We start from the raw sequence: 25,887 nt of genomic DNA on the forward strand, positions 1-25,887 counted from the left end.
CCTGTCCTACTCTCCCTTTCCCCCATCTTCTACTGCCCTACTCTCCCCCATGTCCTAATATCTCCTCCATCTCCCCCGGTTCTACTCTCTCACCCCCATCTCCCCCATCCTACTCTCCCTTCCACCCTCATCCACCCCCTTTCCTACTCTCCCATCTTTCCATTTCTCAGCCCAGCCCTACTCTCCTGTCCCAACTATTCACCCTTCCCGCTTCCTACTATCCGCCTCTTACATGCTCCGACTCCCGTTACCCTCAGTCTGGCTACCACCTCCACTGCTCGACCTCCTACCCCATGCAGTAACCCTGAATTTGATATAATCACCTGCAGACGCTTCGCAAAAGAAAGAAAGAAAAAAGACTATATATTTTCCTCCAAAGAATGGAGTGGAATTATTGGTTGTGATCCCATCCCATCCATCACCCCACTATCTTCCCCCATCTCATCCTTGTCCTACTCTCCTTTCACCACCTCCCTCCCCCGTGACCTACCCCTACGAATCTTGTATTTCTTTTTATCACAAAAGATTTCTCTGTGATAAATTCAGGCTGCTCTCCCCCAGGATGAGCGCGTCACCTCTCAACAGCGTCAGCCTTTTCTTTTTTTTTCCCCCTGCGTGCAGTTTTATTTGTTTTTCCTATGGAAGCGGATTTTTCTACGGAATTTTGCCAGGAACAACCCTTTTGCTGACGTGGGTTCTTTTACGTGCGCAAAGTGCATGCTGCATACGGGACCTGGGTTTATCATCTCATCCGTATGACTAGCGTCCAGGCCACAACTCAAGGCCTAGTGGAGGGAGAGAAAATATCGGCGGCCGAGCCGTGATTCGAACCAGCGTGCTCAGATTCTCTCGCTTCCTAGGCGAACACGTTACCTCTGGCCCATCGTTCCACATGCCTCTATCAATGCCACCCAACCAAACTAAAACACTGTCCTGATGTATCCACTTTTTAGCAAATTTTAGAGTATTTCCTTATTTCAATTCTTTTCATTTCCTGAACTTTTACTGCTTTAACATTGATACTAAAGTTCTATATTCATTTCATACAATGTTCTTGCATAATTTGATACGGCATGATTACCATATTTTCTTGGTTTTTACCCTTTTACAAAAAAACAAAACAAAAACAAAAAAAACTTGCATGATTCGCTTCCTTATAAAATTATATGAGACGTTTCATTACTAGCATAAGATAAAGTGTGATACATCACAAACGTTACTCAACTGTTCTCAAGGTGTATGCTGATTAGCAAACACTGCTTTCCAATCGTGTCAAACTGCAGGTGAAGCAGAGAAATCAAATGATTATGTCGTTTGGGTAAAAAAGCCAATGGGTTTAGTTGGAAATTACTGCCCTTTGATTAACAGAAGGAACATCCACCTTCACTACTCTTTGTGCCAATATTCAACGATCGACTGAGTCATATCCGTCCCTCACCACCCCACTTTCCTGTCTTTTTCTGAATTGTCCATCATCAAGATCAAAATGTAATCTGCTCAGTCTTTAGCATATCGTCTTATCATGCACGGAATTGAGAATGTCTAATAATCAGTGGCTTGAAAAGACGCACACACACAAACAAATAAATATTAATCTATTTCCATGCTTCCCTCCCCTCCCCTCTTGGTGTGTGTGTGTGTGTGTGTGTGGTGTGTGTGTGTGTGTGTGTGTGTGTGTGTGTGTGTGTGTGTGTGTGCCGAGAGAGAGGGAGCAATGGAGAGAGGTATCTATGTATTTATTTGGCGCACCCGCGCGGGCGTGTGTGTGTGTGTGTGTGTGTGTTGAATTCACGTATTATTCAATCCCGTGCATGACAGGACTTTATCCTTCAGACTGAACAAATTACATTTTGATCATGATGAAGAATTAGACAGAGACATGAGGGTGGTGTGGAGAGGAACAGATATTACTCAGTCAGTTGTTGAATATTGGGAGTGAAGATGGATGCTCCCTCTGTTAGGCAGTAATTTCCGACCAAATCATTATTTTTTTTTGTCGTTGTTTTTTTCATAACGACATAATAATTTGATTTCTCCGCTTCACATGCTGTTTAATAGGGGGAGGAGGACGAGGGGGGTCATAAGGGGGAGGGGAGTAGGACAGGGGTGACATAGGGTCATAAGGGGGAGGGGAGTAGGACAGGGGTGACATAGGGTCATAAGGGGGAGGGGAGTAAGACAGGGGTTACATAGGGTCATAAGGGGGAGGGGAGTAGGACAGGGGTGACATAGGGTCATAAGGGGGAGGGGAGTAGGACAGGGGTGACATAGGGTCACAAGGGGGAGGGGAGTAGGACAGGGGTGACATAGGGTCACAAGGGGGAGGGGAGTAGGACAGGGGTGACATAGGGTCATAAGGGGGAGAGGAGTAGGACCTGGGTGACATAGGATCATAAGGGGGAGGGGAGTAGGACCTGGGTGACATAGGGTCATAAGGGGGAGGGGAGTAAGACAGGGGTTACATAGAGGAAGGGGGTGGGAGTGGAAACGGGGGATAGATTGGTGGGGGGAGGGGGGGGGCAGGACATGTGGAGTAGAAAAGGGATCACACCCAATAATTCTCTTCTTTGCAGGAAAATGTCTTTCACAGAAGCGTCTGCAAGTCTTTATATCAAATGGAGACTTGGGTAGGGGGTTGGGCAGTGGAGGGGAAATCAGGGTCATGGGAGTACGAGGGTGTGCCAGTGGGGGTGGTGGAGGGGGTGGGACAGTAGGACAGGGGGGAGGGAGGGTAGGACTTGAGAGATGGGAGAGTAGGACGACGAAAGAGATGGGAGAGGGAGAGTAGTACAGGGGGGGAGATGGGGGAGATGGGTTGAAGGAAGACAGGAGAAAATGGGGAGGTTGGAGAGTAGGACAGGGCGGAGAAGGTGGGATGGGAGAGTAGGAGAGGTGGGGAGATCTATATCCTGGTATAATCTCGCAATACTGGTATAATACTGCGCAAGTCAGCTGAGCTGATTTCATGCACGTTTAACCCCCTTTCTGTTGCTTAACCCTTAAAGTAACACTCTTTTTTTTACTGAGGAAGTTTTTGTCGAGTTTGACCGTGACAATCATTAAAGATTTCCTTCCTTCCTGTATGTGTGCACTCTGCGTAATGGACGAGGATCATCAAGGCGACATTGGAAGAATATGCCATGCCTAAAATTTAATCCTTGAATAAGCGTAAGTTCTGAACGGGCCGTATGTTAAAAAAACAACATATTTTTTGCTTTTTTCACTTCTTTCATTTAAAAATTCATTTATTTATTTATTCATTCATTCATTCACTGCCCCTCCACCTCCCACTCTTCTTCATCATTGGTGTTTTCCCACCAATTTTGAACTGGCTTACGATTTTTGACGAATTGTTTTTAATCCCCGTAAAACGCAAAATTTCCTGCCGAGCATATTTCTCTGTTTCTTTTTTTTTTTCAGCTGCGTTCCTGATCCCGTATTTGTTGCTGATGGTGGTGTGTGGAGTGCCCATATTCTTTCTGGAGATGTCCGTCAGTCAGTTCTCCAACCTGGGGCCTGGCAGGGTCTGGATCGTCTGTCCGCTCTTCAGAGGTTGGCCAGAGTTGAAGTCCTTTGTGTGTGGTGTTTGCGTTGGATTGGAGTCTGTATATCTGTCTGTCTGTCCCTCTCCTTGTCTCCCTCAGTAGGTTTTTGTCTTCACTCCCTGGCGTTGTCGCTGTCAATGATGTAGATGTGTATGCATGATAATTCTGCTTGATATTGCTTCGCTGGAACCCTAGCTGTAGGTTCAAGAGAACACCAGTATTGTTGTTATCATTATCATTTCCATCATTGATATCACCATCATCACCATGACTATCATCATCACCATGACCATCACCACCATCATCACCACCATCATTTCCTCACACGTCCCTCCACAGGAATCGGTTACGGCATGGTGGTGATCACGGCAGTGGTGTCCCTGTACTACGCGGCCATTGTGGCCTGGGCCCTGTACTATCTGGCCATGTCGTTCTCCAACCCTCTGCCTTGGACGTCCTGTGACAACGGCTGGAACACCAACTCCTGCTTCCCGACAGGCTTCCTGCAGCAGGCGAAGGACCAGGACCCTGACCACAACCACACCTCTGGCCTGACTCCGGTCCTTTCTGTGTTTGCCGTGGCCAATATGACGTCAGCCAACATCACGGCGACGGTGAATAGTACGGAGTCTTCTGTGGTGCAGTTTTGGAGGCAAGGTTTCTTGTAGGACTGGACATGTGTGTTGTGACGCTCGACGTGAGTGACGTGTGAAGTTTGGAGGAAAGGTCTCTTGTAGGACTTGACGTGAGTGTTGTGAAGTTTGGAGGAAAGGTCTCTTGTAGGACGTGACGTGAGTTTCATGAAGTTTGGAGGAAAGGTCTCTTGTAGGACGTGACGTGTGTGTTGTGAAGTTTGGAGGAAAGGTCTCTTGTAGGACGTGACTGTGTGTTGTGAAGTTTGAAGGAAAGGTCTCTTGTAGGACTGGACGTGAGTGTTGAAGTTTAGAGGAAAGGTCTCTTGTAGGAGTGGACGTGAGTGTTATGAAGTTTGGAGGAAAGGTCTCTTGTAGGACGTGACGTGTGTGTTGTGAAGTTTGGAGGAAAGGTCTCTTGTAGGACTGGACGTGAGTGTTATGAAGTTTGGAGGAAAGGTCTCTTGTAGGACTGGACGTGAGTGTTGTGAAGTTTGGAGGAAAGTTTTCTTGTAGGACTAGACGCGAGTGTTGTGAAGTTTGGAGGAAAGTTTTCTTGTAGGACTAGACGCGTGTTATGAAGTTTGGAGGAAAGTTTTCTTGTAGGACTAGACGCGAGTGTTGTGAAGTTTGGAGGAAAGTTTTCTTGTAGGACTGGAAGTGAGTGTTGTGAAGTTTGGAGGAAAGTTCTCTTGTAGGACTTGATGTGTGTGTTGTGAAGTTTGGAGAAATGTCTCTTGTAGGACTTGACGTGAGTGTTATGAAGTTTGGAGGTAAGGTCTCTCGTAGGACTGGACGTGAGTGTTGTGAAGTTTGGAGGAAAGTTTTCTTGTAGGACTGGACATGAGTGTTGTGAAGTTTGGAGAAAAGGTTCGTGTAGGACTGGACGTGTATGTTATGAATTTTAGAGGTAAGGTTTCCTGTAGGACTGGACGTGTGTGTTATGAAGTTTAGAGGTAAGGTTTCCTGTAGGACTGGACGTGGGTGTTGTGACGCTTGTTTAGGATACTGGTTTAGAAGACCACAAATGGATCAAAATGTGTCAGTAGCATATAAGGATGAGTTCAGCAACAGTGCATTCTTCTGGAGATCTCTGTAAACCATTTAATTTGGTGTTTCCACTGTCACTTCAAGAGCCGCCTTTGTGCTCATTACTGGCCTTTCTCTATGTTCTCTAATCTATTTCCATACCATACGCTTCAGGTGCTGAGAACAGGACGGACTGTGCCTGAATATCAAATATTTTGAAAAATATTAAAAACGATGTGAAAACATTTCCTTATACTTTTTAGATGGATAGAGATGAGCTAGACATATATATATATATATATATAGAGAGAGAGAGAGAGAGAGACAGACAGACAGACAGACAGACAGACAGGGTGAGAAAGAGAGAAATTATATCACTGTAACGTTTATTTACTGTCCAATCATTACGGAGTTATTCTTAACTGCCATAAGGTAACGTTGATCAGATTGTACTTGTATCATTATGATAATGAAACGTGCACACAAATAATTTCTAAAGATGCACATGGGCAGCAAACTATGATTCCTAAGACGGCGATGTTCAAAAGCTGAAACAGGCATAATCATCTTGTGGTCTGTTGCAATGTTTGGCTCACACAGGTTTCATTGTTGAGTGACCATCAACCCCTCTCTCAGATATGCATGAACGCACAAGAACATTTCATTAACTCCTCAAAATCACAGAAGTCCAAGTCATGATAACCCTTTAACACCCACTAAAATATGAATATTTCAGTATCATCTAACACACATGTCCAACTCGTGACTATGTCTAACTAGGAAAAGTCATTGAACTATAATCAAACTTTTCCCAATTTTAGAACCTTGCTTTATTTCAACTCAAATTTTTAACTACCATCAGTATATTGCGGGAGTTGAAAACAAGTTTGTAACAACACAAGTTTTTGATCATATTTTTGACAGAATTCAACAAACTTTGGATGTTCCATAAGAAATAAAACTGATATTCAGAGAATGACATATTTCTGTCTTTTCTTATTCATAATTCACGTGGCGAGCGGGTTTACCTTCCCAGTTTAATCTGTAACTTGCCATTATGGCATCTGAATTTAAAGAAACTGATTAGATACGTCTTAAAGGGAAGCATACGATTGTTGTCCTGTGGAACAGAAACCATTTGATGTTGTGACTATTGACCAGGAATCACGTGCTGCAGGACAGAGGCCACAGTATCGGTGACCTGGGGGACCTACGATGGCAGCTTGTGCTGTGTCTGTTGGCCATTTGGGCCGTTGCCTTCTTCACTCACTTCAAAGACATCAAGACATTCGGAAAGGTCAGCATTGAAATAATTTATAACAGTATCAGTCTGAATGGGTCAGATCATATCTCAACAGTACAGCGCAGATCAGACCAAATTTAGCCATGGATCCCAAACGAAGCCAGTTCATGTGAACACAATCTATAGCAATTCAAAACAACCCAAACCAAGATAAACAAAACTACATGAAACTAAGCTTAGCCAAAGCAACAATCAAAATTACACGACATTCAGGAGTAAAACGAGTTGTAACCAAAACGAATCATATGAAAAAAGTCAAAAGCAGTTCAACTGAGACCAATCCACATTCAGCTAAACCCGAACAAATCAGACAGAGCTATTGAGCAGTCGATGTGACACGTCATATCTGAAGGAAGTGGAGAGGGCTGTGAGTGTGTAAGTGGATCCAAAAGACAGGTGTGACACAGGTGATGTACGTGGCGGCAGTCCTGCCCTACGTGGTGCTGCTGGCCCTGCTGATCAGAGGGTCCCTGCTTCCTGGTGCTGTGGATGGACTGCTCTTCTACCTGGTCCCCAAATGGCACCGTCTGCTGGACTGGCAGGTAAAGTGGATGCTCATGCTGCCCCACCCCCCAAATCCCCGCCCCCCTCCTATCTGTGTGTGTGTGTGTGTGTGTGTGTGTGTCTCTGTCTCGTATGTATACTGCTCTGTACTGTGCTTCATGAAGATTTACACATCTACACTTTGACTGTGAAAATGGAATTGCGTTACTTCAGAATTTTCTGTCTGACTGTTTAACTTATGGCTAAGTATATAATAGTAAATATAATAGTAATTATGATGTTGTAATGTAGGGATTTGAACAGTAGAATTTCTCACGTTTCTCACCATTGTCTGAACAATCACTGCATTTCAGATTGTCAGCATGCAAGTCACCCAGTAGGTTTCAACAGATCATCTGAAGATCAAGTAATGGATAATTGTAGTAAACTGCTGCTGAATGTGAGCACTGCTTTTCATCTGTGTATTCTGAACGTTTTATGTCATGGCGACCGTCAAGAATATTACACTTACATTACTGAATATATATATATGCATATATATATATATATATATATATATATATATGTGTGTGTGTGTGTGTGTGTGTGTGTGTGTGTGTGTGTGTTCTTATTTCTTTTTCCCCCCCGTCTCGTTATCTGTTCACGTTGTTGAAAGAATTTTGTGAGTTTCCAATATCCGAGCAAATAGTTTCTGATCATGTACCTTATCAATGCCACTTTCAGTTGTTAAAATGTTCGTGGCGATGATAAGCAAAATAACAGTATTCATTTGGTTTAAAGGTTTGTTTGAAATGAAAATCCTGCTTGTGAATGTAATGATCATACAAGTCACAAGAATTTCAGGAAAAAATCTTTTATGCAATGGTTCAGTTGATATCGACACCAGTCGTGCATTGAAAGTATCTAATACATGTGTAATGGATGCCACAGATTATAGAAAAAACGCGTTCACTATAAGAACGATTCGAAACCTCAAGTCTTCAGTGTCATACTTGTCAAATGAAATTTTCACAGACTACTTTGTAAATTTAAATTTCAGTGTCCATGAAACAAGGAATGTGGTAACGGTTTTCGTAGAACTAGATGATAATATAAACACCTATCAAAGAGAAAGAGAAAGTAATTAAGAAAGCATTGTTGACAGAATTAGTAGCATCAACAAACAAACCAGAAAGAATTTTGGGACACAATGCATTGAATTTTAATGAAATAGAAATAACTAGCTGATGATGTCAGTATCTAAATTTTCTTTGATCATTTTAAGGCACTTCTAAAGAAAGACATCTGTGTGGATAATACGTTGCACTTTGGGAATCACAAAGGAGATGAAATTAGCCATAGCAACCCAATTACTAATGAAGAGGTATTTTTTGCTTTATGAATTTTTTTTTAAATCCTAAAGCTAAGGCCAGGTGGGGTTGTTGCAGAACTGCTGAAGTATGACTTTTGAATAGAATCCATTTAGACTCTGTGTGTGTGTGTGTGTGTGTGTGTGTGTGTGTGTGTGCTAATTTTCCATACTCGTTTTGATTGATGCATAAGACTCGACTGAATCTTTTCTCCTACCTCTTTAGAAAGTGATGTAAATGACCCTAATAATTACAGAGGAATACAGTTGCATGTGATATAAGCAATGATATACACAGTACTTATACAAGCCATAGATTGCAAGAATGTGTCTAAGAAAATCATTTTACTGGCGAATATCAAGCAGGATGGCTGCATAACTATTCTTACAACAGATCATATAATTCAGTCTCATGGCTTTGGTACAGAAACGGCTTTCCCAAATCGAAAAATTTTATGTCGTATCCTATTGGTTAAAAGTAACACATACTGAAAATATAACACTGTCTATGAAAGCATGCAATATAATATCACAAATGAAATTACAAATTAGAGATAAAATAAACTGGGTGTCAAAATTTAGGCTGACACAGCATGAAATGGGGTTTGCGTATGTGTGGCTAAATCAGGGAGTAGATGATATAAACGGATTTCTGTGCACATTTTGCTCGAGACCAGTTGACTGCCATTGGCAAGAATGGTCATCTCATATTTAAGATTAGCAGACCAGCTTCGCTGGATTTTCATAGACAAGTATATTTGACATGCTCTGTTCCTGTTTATTTATCTGTGAGGATGGATACAAGGGGTGCTGGTAAGTATCTCAACAGATAAAAACTACAGGGACACCAAATCCTAATTTACGTCATACAATTAAAAAAAAAAAAATGACGTCAAAGCCATGATGCCATACAACTTTCTGAAAACCTGTTCTGCCCAGAAAGGCAAAATTTGGGATAACGATAAAGTGTTTAGTGTTATTTCCGGACACACTTTAAGTCCTACACAGGCGTATACACAACAGTACTTCTAATAATTATTAAGACACTGTCTCTGCACAGTCAACCGTTACTAATATTAAGACACTGTCTCTGCACAGTCAACCGTTACTTACCAGACTCAGTGCAGGGTCGTTCCCAACTACATAAACTTCCCTTCTTGCTCGCTTGCGTGGGCATGGTCTTCCCAGACGGTGGCGTGGTTGGGGCGCACACAGACGTTTACGTTCTGTTACCGTATGTCGTTACCGGTCAGATACGTACTTCTTAGTCTTCGGATTCGTTCCTCAGTCGTCTGTTTTCTTGTCCTCGCTGTTTACATGCAACGGCTCTTCGTCCTCAGCGCCCTCTACCAGGTTGGTCGGGTTATGACCCTTGATATCGCTTCCGGGTTACAGGTCACTACGGGACCACCCGTTGTGTTTCACTACAACGATGATGGCTTTCATTCAGGAAACGTGGCTCTTTCACAGTGTTTTTTCGTCCTGTGATCTGTTGTGACTTCTGCCAAAGAAAATTGTTTAAAGAAAGCTTTCGAAATTTGTCCCATTGTTTTGACAGGTGATCCCCGTAGAGAACGACAGTTGTTTGGGTTTTTTTTTGGTTTTTTTGTTTGTTTGTTTGTTTGTTTTTTGTTTTTTTGTTTGTTTTTTTGTTTTGGTTTTGTTGTTGTTGTTGTTTTATTAACTGAAAAGAATTTCAAGTTTGGGGGATTCACGATCGACTATGATGACCGCTTTCATCTCCCTTTAACCGTCGTTACTACATAGAGTTTTCCTGGGTAAGGTCACAAATTGAGAAGAATCCAAGAATCACCTGTGATGAAATGGAGAATACACTGAATCTTTCAGGGGGAAGTATCGATGTCATTCTCCATGATCACCTTGGCGTTGGGAACCGTTGTGTACGATAGGCCATCACAACGTGAATGATGAACAAAAGAGGGTGAGGGTTAATTAGAGCACACGCATGCTTAAAAAAATTGAAGGAGGAAGATGGGCTCACGTTTGGGACACTGTGACTGGGGACGAGACGGAAATTCAGTATGGTCCCGAAACAAAGCAACAGCCAGCAGTCTGGGTCGTCCCAGTTGAGAGTCTATCTGTAAATCTGAAATCATGTGGAAGTGCAGTCAAACCAATGGTGGCATGTGTTTTTTTGTTGTTGTTTTTTGTGTGTGTGTTTTTTGTGTTTTTTTTGTTTTTTTTTATATTGGCCATTTAGCCATACACCACTTTAGGACGTGAAGACAGTGTCCTCACATGGTATGTCATCCACTGCCCTCCTAAAGTAATTGTGACATGGTGCAGATAGCGTCCCCACACTGGAAAACTAGGTCGCCAACATCATCATAATGTCCGTGCAAACACATCAGCAATAGCTTTCTGGCCGAGAATTATATGCTTAACTGTCATATTACTGAAGCAGTTTGGCATGTAATTTTTTACTGTAATTTGATGAAGCCTTACCTGCTGTTCCACACTCGGTCATAAGCTTTAGTAAGACCGAAGAAGGACGTAAGGATACTTTTTCGCTTGTTTTTTGGTTGTTGTTTTTTTATTAGTATAGTGAGACTTGACAAATGATCAGTTGTAGATCTTCCTTTCCGAAATCCAATTTGAGCTGAGGAAATGCCGTTATTTGTCACAGTATCATACCATTCCAATATTTACAATTTTCTTCCCAACGTAGGAGGTAAATGAAAATGTCTGTAGCTCGAAGCTTCCGTTCGAGGTTTACACTAAAACACGAGATATAATGGAAGTTTTCCATACCTCAGATATTTTTCCACATTCTTAGTGCTATTGAAATGATATATGTAATCATTGTAATGTCTTTATCCTTCTGGTAAATGGTTTAACATGGCATAACGTACACCATCCTTACTAACTGACACAGTTCTGTTGCTCAGCCAATGGATAGCATTCTTTACCTCCTGTAAAGTTATTGCTGAGATGATAGTATTGTCATTTTGTGGGGTGGGATCTCTGTCAGTGATTTTTTCTTCTCATAATGTCTTTTGTTCGTTTGACAAACTGTCCACACTACCTGTTTAAAAAAAAATCTTCAGTCTTCTCTGGTGGGGACAGAAACTCTTATCCTTCATTTTGATGGTTCATTTGACAAACTGTCCACACTACCTGTTTAAAACCAGTTCAGTGCCAGCGAATTTTGTAAACAAAAAGTGCTCTCCTCTTGCCGGGGAATTTTGAGGATTCGGGGGTAATAAATCACAAAACATTATAGCACAAAAGCTATGAGCGATACAGAAAGAAAGTGAACGTTTTTAGGAAGGAAAATGAGTGTAGATTATGATTCTGGTCTTTTTCAGTTAGGTTGATTGTAAGTAACTGTTCAGGCATGTAAAGTCAAGATCATAATTTTTGTGTAACAAAAAAGTCTGTTTCCACCTCTACATAATGACATCCATAAAGAAAAGAAACAAAATACAACTAGAAATAGCAAGCCTATTGTCAGATTATACCTGTAGAATGAATTAAAACAGGCTATAAGTTTATGAAAACAAATTACAGCTCTTACAGACATGTAAGTAAATCACCGTCCCAATAATGACAAAAGTGAGAAAAGTCAACGTAAAAGGTCAATCACAGTCCCAGAAACTGACCTGGCAAGCTTTTTAACAGCAAAGAACGTTTGCAAGTGAGAGGGTGAAGTTCTCTGATGACGTTCACTCCTTTCAAGTTGCACGTGGGCCGATTAAGTTGTCTGTTGTGCATCCAGCTTGACACCTCTTTAAACAAGTCATCCCTCTGATTCAGCGAAAAAGCGTTAAAAACAAAAAGCACGTGTTTCACGGCCAGTGCAGGTTCAGCACTGCGTTTCATGAAAATCGTGGGAAGTATTGGCGGTTGTCGATTGCCTTCTGTCTGCTTTGAAATGTGAGTTCACTCTTCCCAAAAGCCACGCCCCTTTGATAACCTCTGGCTGGCATTCGACCTATCGTCTTACATCACTCCTCTCCCCCTCCTTCCAACACTGGCTGCACGGATTCTGTCAGTCATGGCCAGTTGTTCAAAAACGTTGTCTGATTGGATGGACAGACTGAATTACCATAAAATGGGCTGTTAGTTTCATAACTGTCGTTGTCAATCACCTTCGTTGTCAAACCAATCATCAGATAAGAGAGATCCTTCTCCATTGTGAAATTTGCCCATGATCACAAGCAGAGCTTTCAGAATTGTGTAAATCTGCTGACTGTGACTGCTTGCTTCACTGGACAAAGTTTTCAGTGCATTTGTTTGCGCATGATGCAACCCCTTTTTCCACGTGTGTATCACGTGGTCAGTTATCAACTTGTTATTGAGTAGAAAGAGGTCTTCTAACTGATGTAAGTTCATTTAAATAGTAATTTTATAATTCAGACACATCAAACTAACTGTTCAAAGTCTGTTTATGTGAATTGAACCAAACTCCAATGAAGGAAAAATCGGAACATATGTAGGACGTCAGTGGACGTCTTATAGGCACTATGGCAATACTTTTTGTAGGACGTCAGCTGACGTCTTATAGGCACTCTACTGGTTAAAAAAAAATTCTTCAGCCTTCTCTGGTGGGGACAGAAACTCTTATCCTTCGTTTTGATGTAGTCTTGTAGTTCAATGCCAGATTTCATTTTTGCCCACACTATTTCCTTATGGTCAGATACTTCATTCAAACAGAACTGTGACCAGTTCTTTTTTTCTTGCGTTATGACTCTGTTCACCTTGATTTTTATCAAGCCCATTTCTTTTTGAGTGGCTTCCTTTAAATCTTTATCGGGTACTTTCCTGAGTCTTAACTATGTTAGGTATGCTAATTTCTTTGTATTAACGACCTTCTCCCATGTATTATTCCACCAAACATTTCCAGAAAAAGTGTGACTCTTCTTTGAACCTATTTTGGGAATAGCTATTTCTGTGGCTCCAAGAATTGATTTTTGAAGTTTATTATAAAAAAAATGTTTAAATCTTCGCAAACTATATCACTTTCAGAAATATCTGTAAGACTATTTTTAAAAGTTCCCAGTTTGCTTGCTTAAAATCAAACTTAGGGATTTCATCTTCTCTGCTATATCTAGATTTGGTACATTCCCTAAAAGATAATGTGGTTGGCATGTGATCACTACCTACTAGATCGTCGCTAGTATCCCACTGTACTGATAAAGCTAGGAATGGCGATATAAAGGTAAGGTCAAATGCTGATACTCTATGATGAGCCACATCTAGGATACATGTAATCCTCCCATCGTTAAGTAAATGTAATGATGAATCAACAACATCTTCAACAAAATCAGGATGAGATATATCTATGACAGTCATTATCCCAGAAGGACGCATGGGAATTGATCTCCTCTGATAATCTATTTTTTCTTTTGGGCAATCAAATGCTTGCAACCAGTTTGTATTTTGCCTACTTGGACCTGTAGGGTAATAGACTGACGCTAAATGTATGATTTTATTATCTGAGACATACAATTTTACAAATGTTGCTGGCTGACATTTTTTGGTATAGTTTAAAATTTGGAGATGAATGGACATGTGCATAATTCAAACTACACTGAACATAAGTAGCTGTACTAATTTTGTCAGAAACGTTGCTTTTATGAAAAATCGGATGATGATAATAACCTTTTAGCTTCGGTAGTATTTAGTAACATTTAAGGACTGAAGAAGGAGAATATGATGAAAATTACTAGAAGGGTATGCACGCAGATTATCAGTATTCGTAGTCAAAGAGCGGGAGTTCTACTGCAAGACTGATAGATTCTCACATGTTTGTTGCAACTTCTTCTTCGTCATATATCAGCTAAAATGAATCATATAGAAAATACCATTTAGGTAATGTGATATCAAAATTAAAAGGGGTAATGATGAAAGGATATTATGTTCTCGCACACACGGTGATCAGGTGATCGTCTTGTAGACCAGGTGTTGACTGATTTGATGATGGTGTCAGGTTGTTATCAAGATAATCAAGTGCGTCTCCTCAGATGACAATGACAGGTGGTTGTCATATAGACCAGGCGTTGTCTTCCCAGATGGCACCGTAAAGTAGTCGTCTCGTAGATTATGTGATGTCTCCCCAGGTGATGATGTCAGGTGTTCATCATGTTAAAACAGTGATGTCTCCTCTGATGACGATGCCAGGTGGTCACGTTGAAAAGATGCTGGCTCCTCTGATGACGATGCCAGGTGGTCACGTTGAAAAGATGCTGGCTCCTCTGATGACGATGCCAGGTGGTCGTCATGTTGAAAAATAATGTCTCCTCTGATGACAATGTCAGGTGATCGTCATGTTTTACATATGTCTCCTCTGATGATGGTGTCAGGTGGTCATCATGTAGAACAGTTGATCTTTTCGGATATGAAGCCTTCAGGTGGTCGTCATGTAAAAAAGATAATGTCTCGCCAGATGACGATGTCAGGTGGACATTATGTTGAGCAGATGATGTCTCCTCTGATAATGATGTTAGGTGGTCGGTTTGTGGAACAAGTGATGTCTCCTCAGATGACGTTGGTAGGTGATTGTTGTGTACAATAAAGATGACACATGAAAGTCATGTAGACCGGATATTTTCCGTTCTGATGATTTTACCATGTAATCACCATATCAATATTTCAAGACTGACGTTTCATCAATGGTTCAGTTTGCGTTGACGCATTATCATAGTCTACATCAGTCTGTGTAGGCTGGAAACAAAGTTTATGATTAGCTTAAACAACATCTGCGTATGATTTCTTTTTTCCGTTCTTATTTTGGGTCATCTTTAGCTTTGCCTGTGAAAGACGAAGTTTGACAGTTGTTACTGTCGCTGATCTTCCCTACCTCAAATAGATTTTCCGGATGTCACTAACGATTGGTATTGTAGAAAGAATACTAAAATCAGCTTCTCAGAAAACTATTCCGACTGTTTTTGGTTCAGGCTTTGAAGCCACAACAGAAAAGCCCGCAATGCTCTGTGTCTGCAACAACTTCAACTTCTTATATATGGCCAAGCCAAGCCAGTTGAAGAGAATCATTTCCCGAATCTTTGAATAAAACATGAAACTGTTCCTTTGTGTTTAACACATCCGGTGAAAAGCATTATTTTTGATACTTGAGATGAACTTGTTTTAAAGGAGTGGTCACTGTCAAATGTTTATTTTATCCCCACTTAAACTCTCCCCAATTCCTCACAGCGTCATCAAAGTTACGTCATTGCAAAACGTCATAATCGGGTTTCAGAGGAACACAAACAAGTGAAATGAAATGTTACCAAACGGACGACAACTGCAAAGGTCCGGAAAACAAAGGCAAACTCACGAACGAGAGCTTTAACACGGTAGGTTGACCCAGAAACTTTGTGCAGTCATTTACACACTCGCGATTCCATACTGTTGTGCGGTTTCGTTCACACCAGTTCCACTCTTTATAGCATGAAGAGCATCCTCCAGTTGCTGACTTGACCATGATCCATATCTGTAACAATTTTACAAAGATTTATTTTACATCAGGTTATATACAAAAAACGCATATGGTGCACACACTAACGCGCACATACACCTGTCCTTTCACCACACAGACACACACACACACACACACACACACACGCAAACCAAATATTTTCGAAAAGACAATCGTGAATAAACATATAATTCAGGCTGCTTTTTGTGTGTCGACTGACTATCAAATCGGTAGACGGACGGTCTGCGTGTAGAGGTGACAGGATCAGTCATAGAATAGATAGCTGGGTAGCTGTTTTGCTGAATAGATAGATGGTTAGATTGATGCACAGAAAGAAGAAACAGAGTGGTTATAAATTCATTGAGACCTTTCCATCGAAAAATTGTATCGAAATACTGACAAGCGAACCTTTTTTTTTTCTCTCCAGTCACCTTCAACACTTCGGTCGAAATACAGGTAGCGGACATTTTCAAAAAAGAAGTGACTAGAGAAGAAGACATTGGACAAGGAGTTGGGGGAGGAGAATACAATGACGATAATGAATAAATACACAATGAAGATAATGACAAAAGTTACAACTTAGACAACGACGGCAGACCCAGTGCTAGTAATGATATCGCCATGTAGGTATGGCTGGCGGCAGCCTCCCAAGTCTTCTTTTCCACGGCCATCGGTACCGGGATCTTCGCCACCTTATCCAGCTTCAACCGCTTCCACAACAACGTGTACAGGTTAGTTACTGTGGTTAACAAATAATAAAGAGTGGTAACTCTTTCCATTCACAAGGTACACAACTTCAAGTCAATGCTGCTCATGCTACAGATTCAGCTAGCACACAGGTAAATAAAAGGGACACAGGAAAAAAAACCCAGACTCTTCCTCGAAAAAGGAAACTCCGGGTTTGTCCTTATACAGATCATTTGACATGTGAACAAGGCAGCAATGACAGAAGAAATATGCAAACACAAATCAGCTTTCGGTCAAAACTGGCATAGCCGTTTTAATCTTGAATAAGTTACACAGAATATACGAACAATACAGAACAAACACATGGTTGCCTAGATGATTGTGTGTCTTGTATCTATACAAGGTGTTCTGTTTTGGTTGGAACACTTTATATCTAATTCTTCTTGTCTTCTGTCTTTGAACTCTCCGTCTGGACATCCTGCCAGGTACGTAGATTGGAGAAGTTCGTGTTCTTTAGAGAACATCTGTCTTCCCTTTCTGCTTCAAAGCTGTCTGTTCCCTTACACGGGCTGTGGGGTCCTGCGATATCAATTTCGATTTCTTGTTTGACCGCGTCAGTTGTCGGCTGTGATGGGCTGGATTTGGGTTCGTGTTCATCGGAAATAGCAGTGATGACAAACTGTTTATCTTGTGTGTGTGTGTGTGTGTGTGTGTGTGAGTATTTGGGTGAAGAACATTTTAATTGCCTTAACTCTCTCCATACGAACGGCGAAAGAGACGACGTTAACAGCGTTTCACCCCAATTACCATCATCAAAATATTGCAAGTGGAAGGCTCTTACACTGAAGAGGTGACTGTTGACAAAGAATACCACAATTCTGACGACGGAAGCTAATGGTTGCGTCATTCAGACACCCACTGGACATCCGAGGGGTCTGTGTAGAGGAGAAGAGAGGACTGGCCGTACTGAGTGAGTTAACGTTGGGTGAATGAAGATTACAGTACACTTTTCTGAATTATGATACTTTTCCTTCATTTGGAAGAAATATTCTAATATGTAGACTGGTTTAGTGTGACACTCAGAACACTCCTGTGTGACAGTGAGGCGTGGACGAAGAATATCAACTCCTTCCAAAAAAAAAAAAAAAAAAAAAAAAAAAAATATATATATATATATATAGAGAGAGAGAGAGAGAGATGTTGCTTGGTTATGTTATGGAAAGTCAGGTTTCGAACCGAGGCTCTGGAAAGTACTAGGTCTGGGTTTAAGTCTAGGTTTAGGAAAGAACCAGGTGTAAATGAACACTGGCATTAGGTATATGGTTCAATACAATGACCGTTCGTCCTAGGGATGCCCTCGTGCTGCCAGTGCTGGACGCTATGACGTCAGTGTTCGCTGGATTCGTCATCTTTATCTATGTGGGCTACATGGCTCACATGCAGAACACCACGGTGGACGAGGTGGTGACACAAGGTAGTGTAGTGTAACTGTAGAGTGTTGTGTTGTACTGAGAGAGAGAGAGAGGGGGGATACAGAGACAGATACTGTATTATCATGTTGTTGTTTTCGCTAACCGTTCTGTTTCTTTTACCATATATATATAGATATAGATAGATATTTCAGTTGATACGAAAAGGCAGGTAAAAGCATAATAATGTGTATCAAAATCTCAAAAAATACATCAGAAAATGAACGAGAGATAACATTCCCCTAGCGTCTGGTCTGATCTTTGAAAAGTAAAAGAACAACCACCACCACTTCCCCTTCCCCACAAGAAAAAAAAAGCAAAACAACCATACCACCAACTGGAAAATAACAAAAACAAACTATTTGTTTATCACAAACTAGCGATGTTAAATTCAATGGTTGATGAACTGATTAATTGCAATTGACTTACCTACATTTTGTGTACAACACAAAACGTATTCATTAAGAATACTTTATATATTCATTTGAAGAATTTATTGTTTCTTTGCCTTTTTCCAGGAACGGGTCTGGCCTTCATTGCTTACCCTGAAGCCCTGGCCACGATGCCTCTTCCACAGTTTTGGGCCGTGCTGTTCTTCCTCGTTCTCTTCACTGTGGGGCTGGACACTCATGTGAGTGAGGTCACTGTGGGGCTGGACACTCATGTGAGTGAGGTCACTGTGGGGCTGGACAGTCACGTCGGTGAGGTCACTGTGGGGCTGGACACTCATGTGAGTGAGGTCACTGTGGGGCTGGACACTCATGTCAGTGAGGTCACTGTGGGGCTGGACACTCATGTGAGTGAGGTCACTGTGGGGCTGGACACTCATGTAAGTGAAGTCACTGTGGGGCTGGACACTCACGTCAGTGAGGTCACTGTGGGGCTGGACACTCATGTAAGTGAAGTCACTGTGGGGCTGGACACTCATGTCAGTGAAGTCACTGTGGGGCTGGACACTCACGTCAGTGAGGTCACTGTGGGGCTGGACAATTAAGTGAGTGAGGTCACTGTGGGACTGGACAATTAAGTGAGTGAGGTCGTGTTCGCATTTGTATTTGTATTTCTGTTGATCACAACAGATTTCTCTGTGTGAAATTCGGGCTGTTCTCCCCCAGGGAGAGCGCGTCGCTACACTACAGCGCAACCCATTTTTTGTGTTTTTTTCCTGCGTGCAGTTTGATTTGTTTTTCCAATCGAAGTGGATTTTTCTACAGAAGTTTGCCAGGAACAACCCTTTTGTTGCCGTGGGGGGGGGTTTTACGTGCGCAAAGTGCATGCTGCACACGGGACATCGGTTTATCATCTCATCCGAATGACTAGTGTCCAGACCACCACTCAAGGTCTAGTGGAGGGGGAGAAAATACCGGCGGCCGAGCCGTGATTCGAACCAGCGCGCTGAGATTCTCTCGCTTCCTAGGCAGACGCGTTACCTCTAGTCCATCACTCCAGGGTTTGGATACTCACGTGAGTCAGGTCACTGTGGGGTTGGATAGTCACCTGAGGTCACTAAGGCTGGATAGTCACGTGAGTGAGGTCACTGTGCGGTTGGATAGTCACGTGAGTGAGGTCACTGTGGGGTTGGATAGTCACGTGAGTGAGGTCACTATGGGGTTGGATAGTCACGTGAGTGAGGTCACTGTTGAGCTGGATAGTCATGTGAGTGAGGTCACTGTGGGGTTGGTTAGTCATATGAAGTCACTGGGGCTGGATAGTGACTTGAGGTCACTATGGGGTTGGATAGTCACATGAGTGAGGTCACTATGGGGTTGGATAGTCACGTGAGTGAGGTCACTGTGGGGCTTCATAGTCACGTGAGTAAGGTCACTGTGGGGCTGGATAGTCACTTGAGGTCACTGTCGGGCTGGATAGTCATGTGAGTGAGGTCAATGTTGGGCTGGATAGTTATGTGAGTGAGGTCACTGTGGGGCTGGACACTCACGTAAGGTCACTGAGGGGCTGGATAGTCACGTGAGGTCACTGTGGGGCTGGACACTCACGTGAGTAAGGTCACTGAGGGGCTGGATAGTCACGTGAGGTCACTGTGGGGCTGGACACTCACGTGAGTAAGGTCACTGAGGGGCTGGATAGTCACGTGAGGTCACTGTGGGCTGGATAGTCACGTAAGGTCACTGTGGGCTGGATAGTCACGTAAGGTCACTGTGGGCTGGACACACGTGAGTAAGGTGACTGAGGGGCTGGATAGTCACGTAAGGTCACTGTGGGCTGGACACACGTGAGTAAGGTCACTGTGGGGATGGATAGTCACGTGAGTGAGGTCACTGTGGGGCTGGATAGTCACGTGAGTGAGGTCACTGTGGGCCTGGATAGTCACTTGAGGTCACTGGGGCTGGATAGTCACTTGAAGTCACTGTCATGTCACTTCCCTTTGGGGGACTTGCTGGGGAGGTAGGTGGGGAGAGGAAATTACAAAAGACAAAAGTCTTTGCAAATAAGCATTAACTTGGTGATAACATGGTGTGTGTGTGTCTGTGTCTGTGTACTCGCGCTTGTGCATCATGTCCGCTAGGATGATGTTTACAAATATCTTTGAGTCCTGTCTTTCTTTGTACCAGAGAGTGAAAAATGAACAGGAAAGCTGTTGATATGAACTGACAAGTACGCGCACGCGTGCGTGTGTGTGTCTGTGCACGCGTGTGTAGGTGGATGAATGCGTGAGACACACAAACGGACTGGCTAATATACAGATTTAGAAACTGGTGAACTCAGAAATGAAAGAAACAAAGAAGAGAAAGAATCAGAGAAACAAGCAAAGAAAGGAAGAAAGTAAGAAAAAATGAAAGAGAAGGAAACAGGCAGGGAAGCAAGCACTCAAGCATACAAAACAGAAAGAGAGAGAGAGGTAGAAAGATGTGGGTGTGACTGGTAATGGTTTTGTTTGTTCCCAGTTTGTCCATGTACAGACGCTCAGTAGCGCTATCGTGGACACCTGGCCTCGTCGCTTTGGTCACAGGAAGCGCTGGGTCACGCTGGTTGTGTGCATTGTGGGATTTGTGCTGGGACTTCCGTTTGTTACCCAGGTATTTGGATACTTTTCCTGTTTGTCAGTGTGTTTTTCTGCTGTTGTTGATTTCTATATTTCTTTCGGAATTCTTTTATTGTTGATGTTCCGCCCCCCACACCCCTCCCCAGCCCCCTCCTCCATGATGATGATGATGATAAAGCTGATGACGTTTACGATGAGATGATGAAGCCGATGATGACAGTCGAGTGGGCATAGGTCCTGAAACAGTGTGAACTGTATGTAGCAAGTGCCTTCATTATGATGGTTTCTAAAGTTGTACTCAACTACGATCATGAGGACGACGACGACGATGATGTTGATGATGATGATGATGATGACAGGGCGGTCAGTACGTGCTGAAGCTGTGTGACTGGTATGTGGCCGCTGTGTCCCTGATGCTGATGGCAGTGGCAGAGACTGTGATACTGTCGTGGATCTATGGCAAGTCTCTTTCCTCTTCGTCTTCATCATTCTTTATTCTCTTGCCTCCTCCATTTAATTGTAACTGTAGTATTCTTCAGCGATGAAAGCAAATGTTGATGGTGACCCATGTTTGTTTTGGTCAACATTGTCATTCTTCTCATTATTGTTATTCTTATTTTTCTGTTTACTGTTTTCTGCCAGTTATGCGCTCAGTTGTTTGTCGTTTGCTCGTTTTACAGTTTGATTTGATTTGCACCCCCGCCCTTCCTCTCCTCTCTTTTTCTCCTTGTTTCTCTGTCAGGCCCTTCTACCTACCTCCATTCTGTCATTCACATATTGTGGCTCAACTATTAAAACAGAATTATGTTCTGTTTATTCCGCTTTAGCTCCAGTCATTGTTTATGAACTAAATGTCGTTAGTTAGCCACCTAAAACTTTCATGTGCTTCAGTTTCTCCTCCTCCTCCTCCTCCTCCTCCTTCTTCTTCTTCTTTTAGAGTTCTCATTGTCATTGTTCTTATTACCATTACAGGGACAGACAGACTGTATAAGGACATCACCATGATGATTGGATTCAGACTCAGCCCTGTCTGGCTTGTCTTCTGGAGATTTATCTCCCCTGGAGTCCTCCTGGTCAGTATATCATACCGCTCACAGGGATTTGTTTGTTTTGTTGATGTTGTTTGTTTTTGTGTGTGGTTTACTTGTCTTGATTTTGCTTTGCTGTTTCATTTGTTTGTAATTTTCACGTCAAGCGGTGAAACGGCATCCAATATTGATTCTTGGATTTCAAACCTTGCTTTCACCAGGTTATGTGGACCCTTGGCATCTCTGAGTGGAAGCCCATTGAGGACTACCCAGGGTGGACGCTGGGGGTGGGGTGGGTGATAGCTGTCACACCCCTTCTCGTCATACCCGTCATGGCTGTTGTATAGCTGGTCTCTTCCTCTGGTACACTGAAGGAGGTGAGTGCTGCGCGCGCGCGCGCGCGCGCGCGCGCGCGTGTGTGTGTGTGCTTGCGCATCATGTCCGACAGGATGAAGAACACAAATCTTTTTGAGTGCCTGTCTTTATCTGTACCAGAGAGAGCAAAAAATACCAGGAAATCTATTGATATGTATAAACACACACACACACACACACACACACACACACACACACACACACACACACACACACACACACACACGCCTAATATCACTTAGAGTGAAAAGACATTCTTGCTAACTGCCTGCCAATTCATCGATGTTACATGCAAAGCGAAGGTTCGTGATGGTTTTTCCTCCAACGTTGACTGTACTGACATGATGTGAGGTCGCCAGAAGCCACACATCAGAGGAGACGCTTCACTGCCGTCGAGTCACTTCATTGGTGTTCAGTAGCGCCAGTTCTGATTGAACATACTTAGGACACACTTTCTAAGCCCCCTACTTCCGACAAATAATGGTTTAGTCGTGAAGCCAGACTGAGTGAGCGTCCCCCCAGCGTGGAGACCGCCTCCACGTCTCTCCAACAACAATCCCCCATGAATTCCCCGACAGTGGAGACCTTGACAGGATTCACCCCAAGCATGGAAGTTGAGGGGTATCGAAACTGACGTCACCATGAGGGCATGACAGGTCACATAACTGGGATTTATCTATCTATCTATCTGTCTATTCTTTTCTTTTCTATTCTATCTATCTTTTGATGATGGAGGAGGATGACGATGATAATGATGATGACGATGCTACTATGAAAGTCCATTCAGGTCTGGGACTATGTGACATGGCTGTATTCTTCGCTTCCTGTCGTAATGATATCCCGGCGTCAACCAGACCCGAGAGATACAGACACTTGCAGTGTTGGCCAGGAAATTAGAGCAATACACTCAAAGACGCACACGTAAAGTGGATGATACTCGACTGTGTTGTCCCAGTCTTCCCATTTAAGCCCATAGCATACTCAACTCTAGGTAGGAGCCGACCGCGGGCCGAAAACCCCCACGTCTGCTGGGAATCGAACCCGCTTCCTCCCAGCCGTCAGTCCGTGATGCTAACCACTTTGAACGGCGGCTGGTACTCGTGTTAGTCCTCACTTGGCACAGCTAACTTCGCTTTGGAATGATAAATTCCATATACTTAGGAATATTCTTAACTCTAAGCAAACTTAGCAGTGCAAAAATCGCCTCGTGCAACCCGGTCCTGGGTGTAAACAGGCTATGTTTGAAATCTTGATTTCCCCAGCGCCTTTGTCTCAATGTGGTTCTGTTGTAAAGTGTTGTCTGCTACGGTCTGTCGCCGTGTCGAAAGAAGAAACACATTTGTTGGTACTCAGCGACATTCTTCTTCTTCTTCTTCTTCTTAGTAGTAGTAGTAGTAGTAGTAGTAGTGTTATTGTTGTTGGCTTTGTTAACATCATTATCGTTAGGATTTCGTACAAATCTTCATTATCATTATTAGTATCGTTATGATGAAGTTCATGATGATGATGATGATGTGTTTTTTTAAAGCGATTCCTGGCCTCCCTACGACCCTCTGCTGAATGGAAGCCCGCCAGACCTCAAGATGGCGACCAGGACGAAGACCAGTGTCTCAGAGAGACCGGGAATTTCATCGCCACAGGAAAGCTGACCGACGACCTTCCCAATGGAAATGACATCGATGAAAACGTTTAAGAACTGAGCAAAAATACCGAATTTAATCATCCCAGTCAAACAGCTACAATCATATCAGCTAGCTTGCTTGCATACTTGTTAGCTTATTAACTCAGTTGCTTTATTGCTTTTTAAACACCATACTCAATTCATTAAATGTTTAGCATTTTTCTGTATACTAAAGAAAAGAAAAAGATGTAGTCTGATACCTCGTATGTCAGTATGGCCGAATACGTGTGTGCACAAAAATAGAATAAATGAAACCAGAAACAAGGCAAATAATGAAAATAAAATGAAAATAAAAATGGGCCACGCACGCGCACACACCGGTACACACCCATACACGTGATCAGACGCTCACACACACACACACACACACACACACACACTTCTCGCAGTCATACACCTGACAAGTCTTGTGCAGTTATTTTTTTAGTGTGCGAGAGTGTGAGAGTTACAGGGAGATATATTCCAGATAAAAAGTGTAGCCGACTTCAAATTACGACAATAACAGTTGAATAAAGGTTTGGGGTTTTTTTAACAGTAGTAATATATTTTACAAATAACCGAACAATATGATCATTTGCTGACTAAATAAAACCCACTATGTTATCGTTACTTCCGGATATCATGCTACAGCATAATGAGTGATTTGTATCATACGCCCTGTTTGGCCAAATATACTCTTCATGTCAAACTGATTCAAAACTAGGTCTATCTTCCTTTTTTCTCCATTTTCTCCCAAAATTTCGCGGCTAAATAAGTACAACGTCTCATCCAAACCCGTTGTCTGCCCAGCCAGTCAGCTCTATTTTCAACCATAAGTGTAGATCATTCCACTGGCCACCGTTCACGAAGCTATAAGCCAGTCGCTCTGTTTTCGGCACAACGTTTTTAAGCATTTGAAATGTTTTCTTGCATACTTGTTGTATGCAGCTTTCTAAGACGTTTTTGTCACAGAACTGAAGTTATTTACATTCTTTGCGCCAGTTTTGACGTTTAATTCGAGGTTTTGACACTTCAAATAACCTTTGAAATGACATTTTCTTGCATGCTTTTGTCGGCCTTGCAGGTTAGTCTTTCTATGACGTCACAGCAGTCACGACGGTGGGAAGTTCGAATGCGATTTCATTGTAGTAGACCACGTTCTCTTGGACACAGTCTGCTTTTTTGCTTAATTGACTGTATGCGGTGTAATGCACTTTAATGATTTTATTCAACCTTTTGTTTCGCATTTCAAAGCGAATTTTCATGACTCTGCAATGTTCAAGACGGTGTTTGAGGGACCTCTGAAGAAATTGTAATCACGGAAACGAAAAATATATTTATAAAAAATAGAATTTCAATCAGTCTGCTACTTACGTGTTGTTATTTCTGTTCGGATGAAACAGTCTCAAATTACCGATAGAAACAGGAATGTAGTCTGTGTAATAACCCTGTGTTTCGGTTTGTGTGTGTGTGTGTGTGTGAAACTTTAACATTTTTTTTATCTGGAAATACAGTGTATGTCAACACTACATTTGGCTTTAAAATAGAAAATCAGTTCTTTTGACACATTCTAATTATAATGACACAGCACTTCTCGGAAGGGTACAATTTTTTTAAGCCAAAAATGTTTCCACATTCATGTTACTGTTACATTTTTATTTATTGTCCAGTCATGTAGTAGGTATAACCATAGCAATTAGATACAATCCAAAAAAAAGAAAGAAAAGAAACGGAAAAAAGAGTAGTCAACTTGTTCCTTCTTTATAATGAGGACATATAAATTTCAACAATGCACTGAAAGGGGAAAAAGTAGACACAAAAACAGCAACATAATATTAGATGTTTCTACTCCACATCTATGG

At 42.3% G+C, this 25,887-nt stretch overlaps 1 protein-coding gene across 1 annotated transcript in view; it reads left to right on the forward strand.

The window, feature by feature from the left end:
• Window positions 1-24,058, forward strand: part of LOC143287139 (sodium- and chloride-dependent GABA transporter 2-like) — a 34,645-nt gene extending 10,587 nt beyond the window's left edge. Inside the window, exons 2-13 of the mRNA XM_076595084.1 lie at window positions 3,421-3,552; window positions 3,885-4,197; window positions 6,368-6,503; window positions 6,917-7,051; window positions 16,430-16,533; window positions 17,839-17,963; window positions 18,477-18,589; window positions 20,865-20,996; window positions 21,322-21,421; window positions 21,935-22,035; window positions 22,212-22,331; window positions 23,894-24,058. Coding sequence (XP_076451199.1) covers window positions 3,421-3,552; window positions 3,885-4,197; window positions 6,368-6,503; window positions 6,917-7,051; window positions 16,430-16,533; window positions 17,839-17,963; window positions 18,477-18,589; window positions 20,865-20,996; window positions 21,322-21,421; window positions 21,935-22,035; window positions 22,212-22,331; window positions 23,894-24,058 — 1,676 coding nt within the window. The remainder of the gene's footprint in view (window positions 1-3,420; window positions 3,553-3,884; window positions 4,198-6,367; window positions 6,504-6,916; window positions 7,052-16,429; window positions 16,534-17,838; window positions 17,964-18,476; window positions 18,590-20,864; window positions 20,997-21,321; window positions 21,422-21,934; window positions 22,036-22,211; window positions 22,332-23,893) is intronic.
• The last annotated feature ends 1,829 nt before the right edge of the window (window positions 24,059-25,887 follow it).

Source organism: Babylonia areolata, chromosome 11 (assembly GCF_041734735.1).
Source record: "Babylonia areolata isolate BAREFJ2019XMU chromosome 11, ASM4173473v1, whole genome shotgun sequence".
NCBI lineage: Eukaryota > Metazoa > Mollusca > Gastropoda > Neogastropoda > Buccinidae > Babylonia > Babylonia areolata.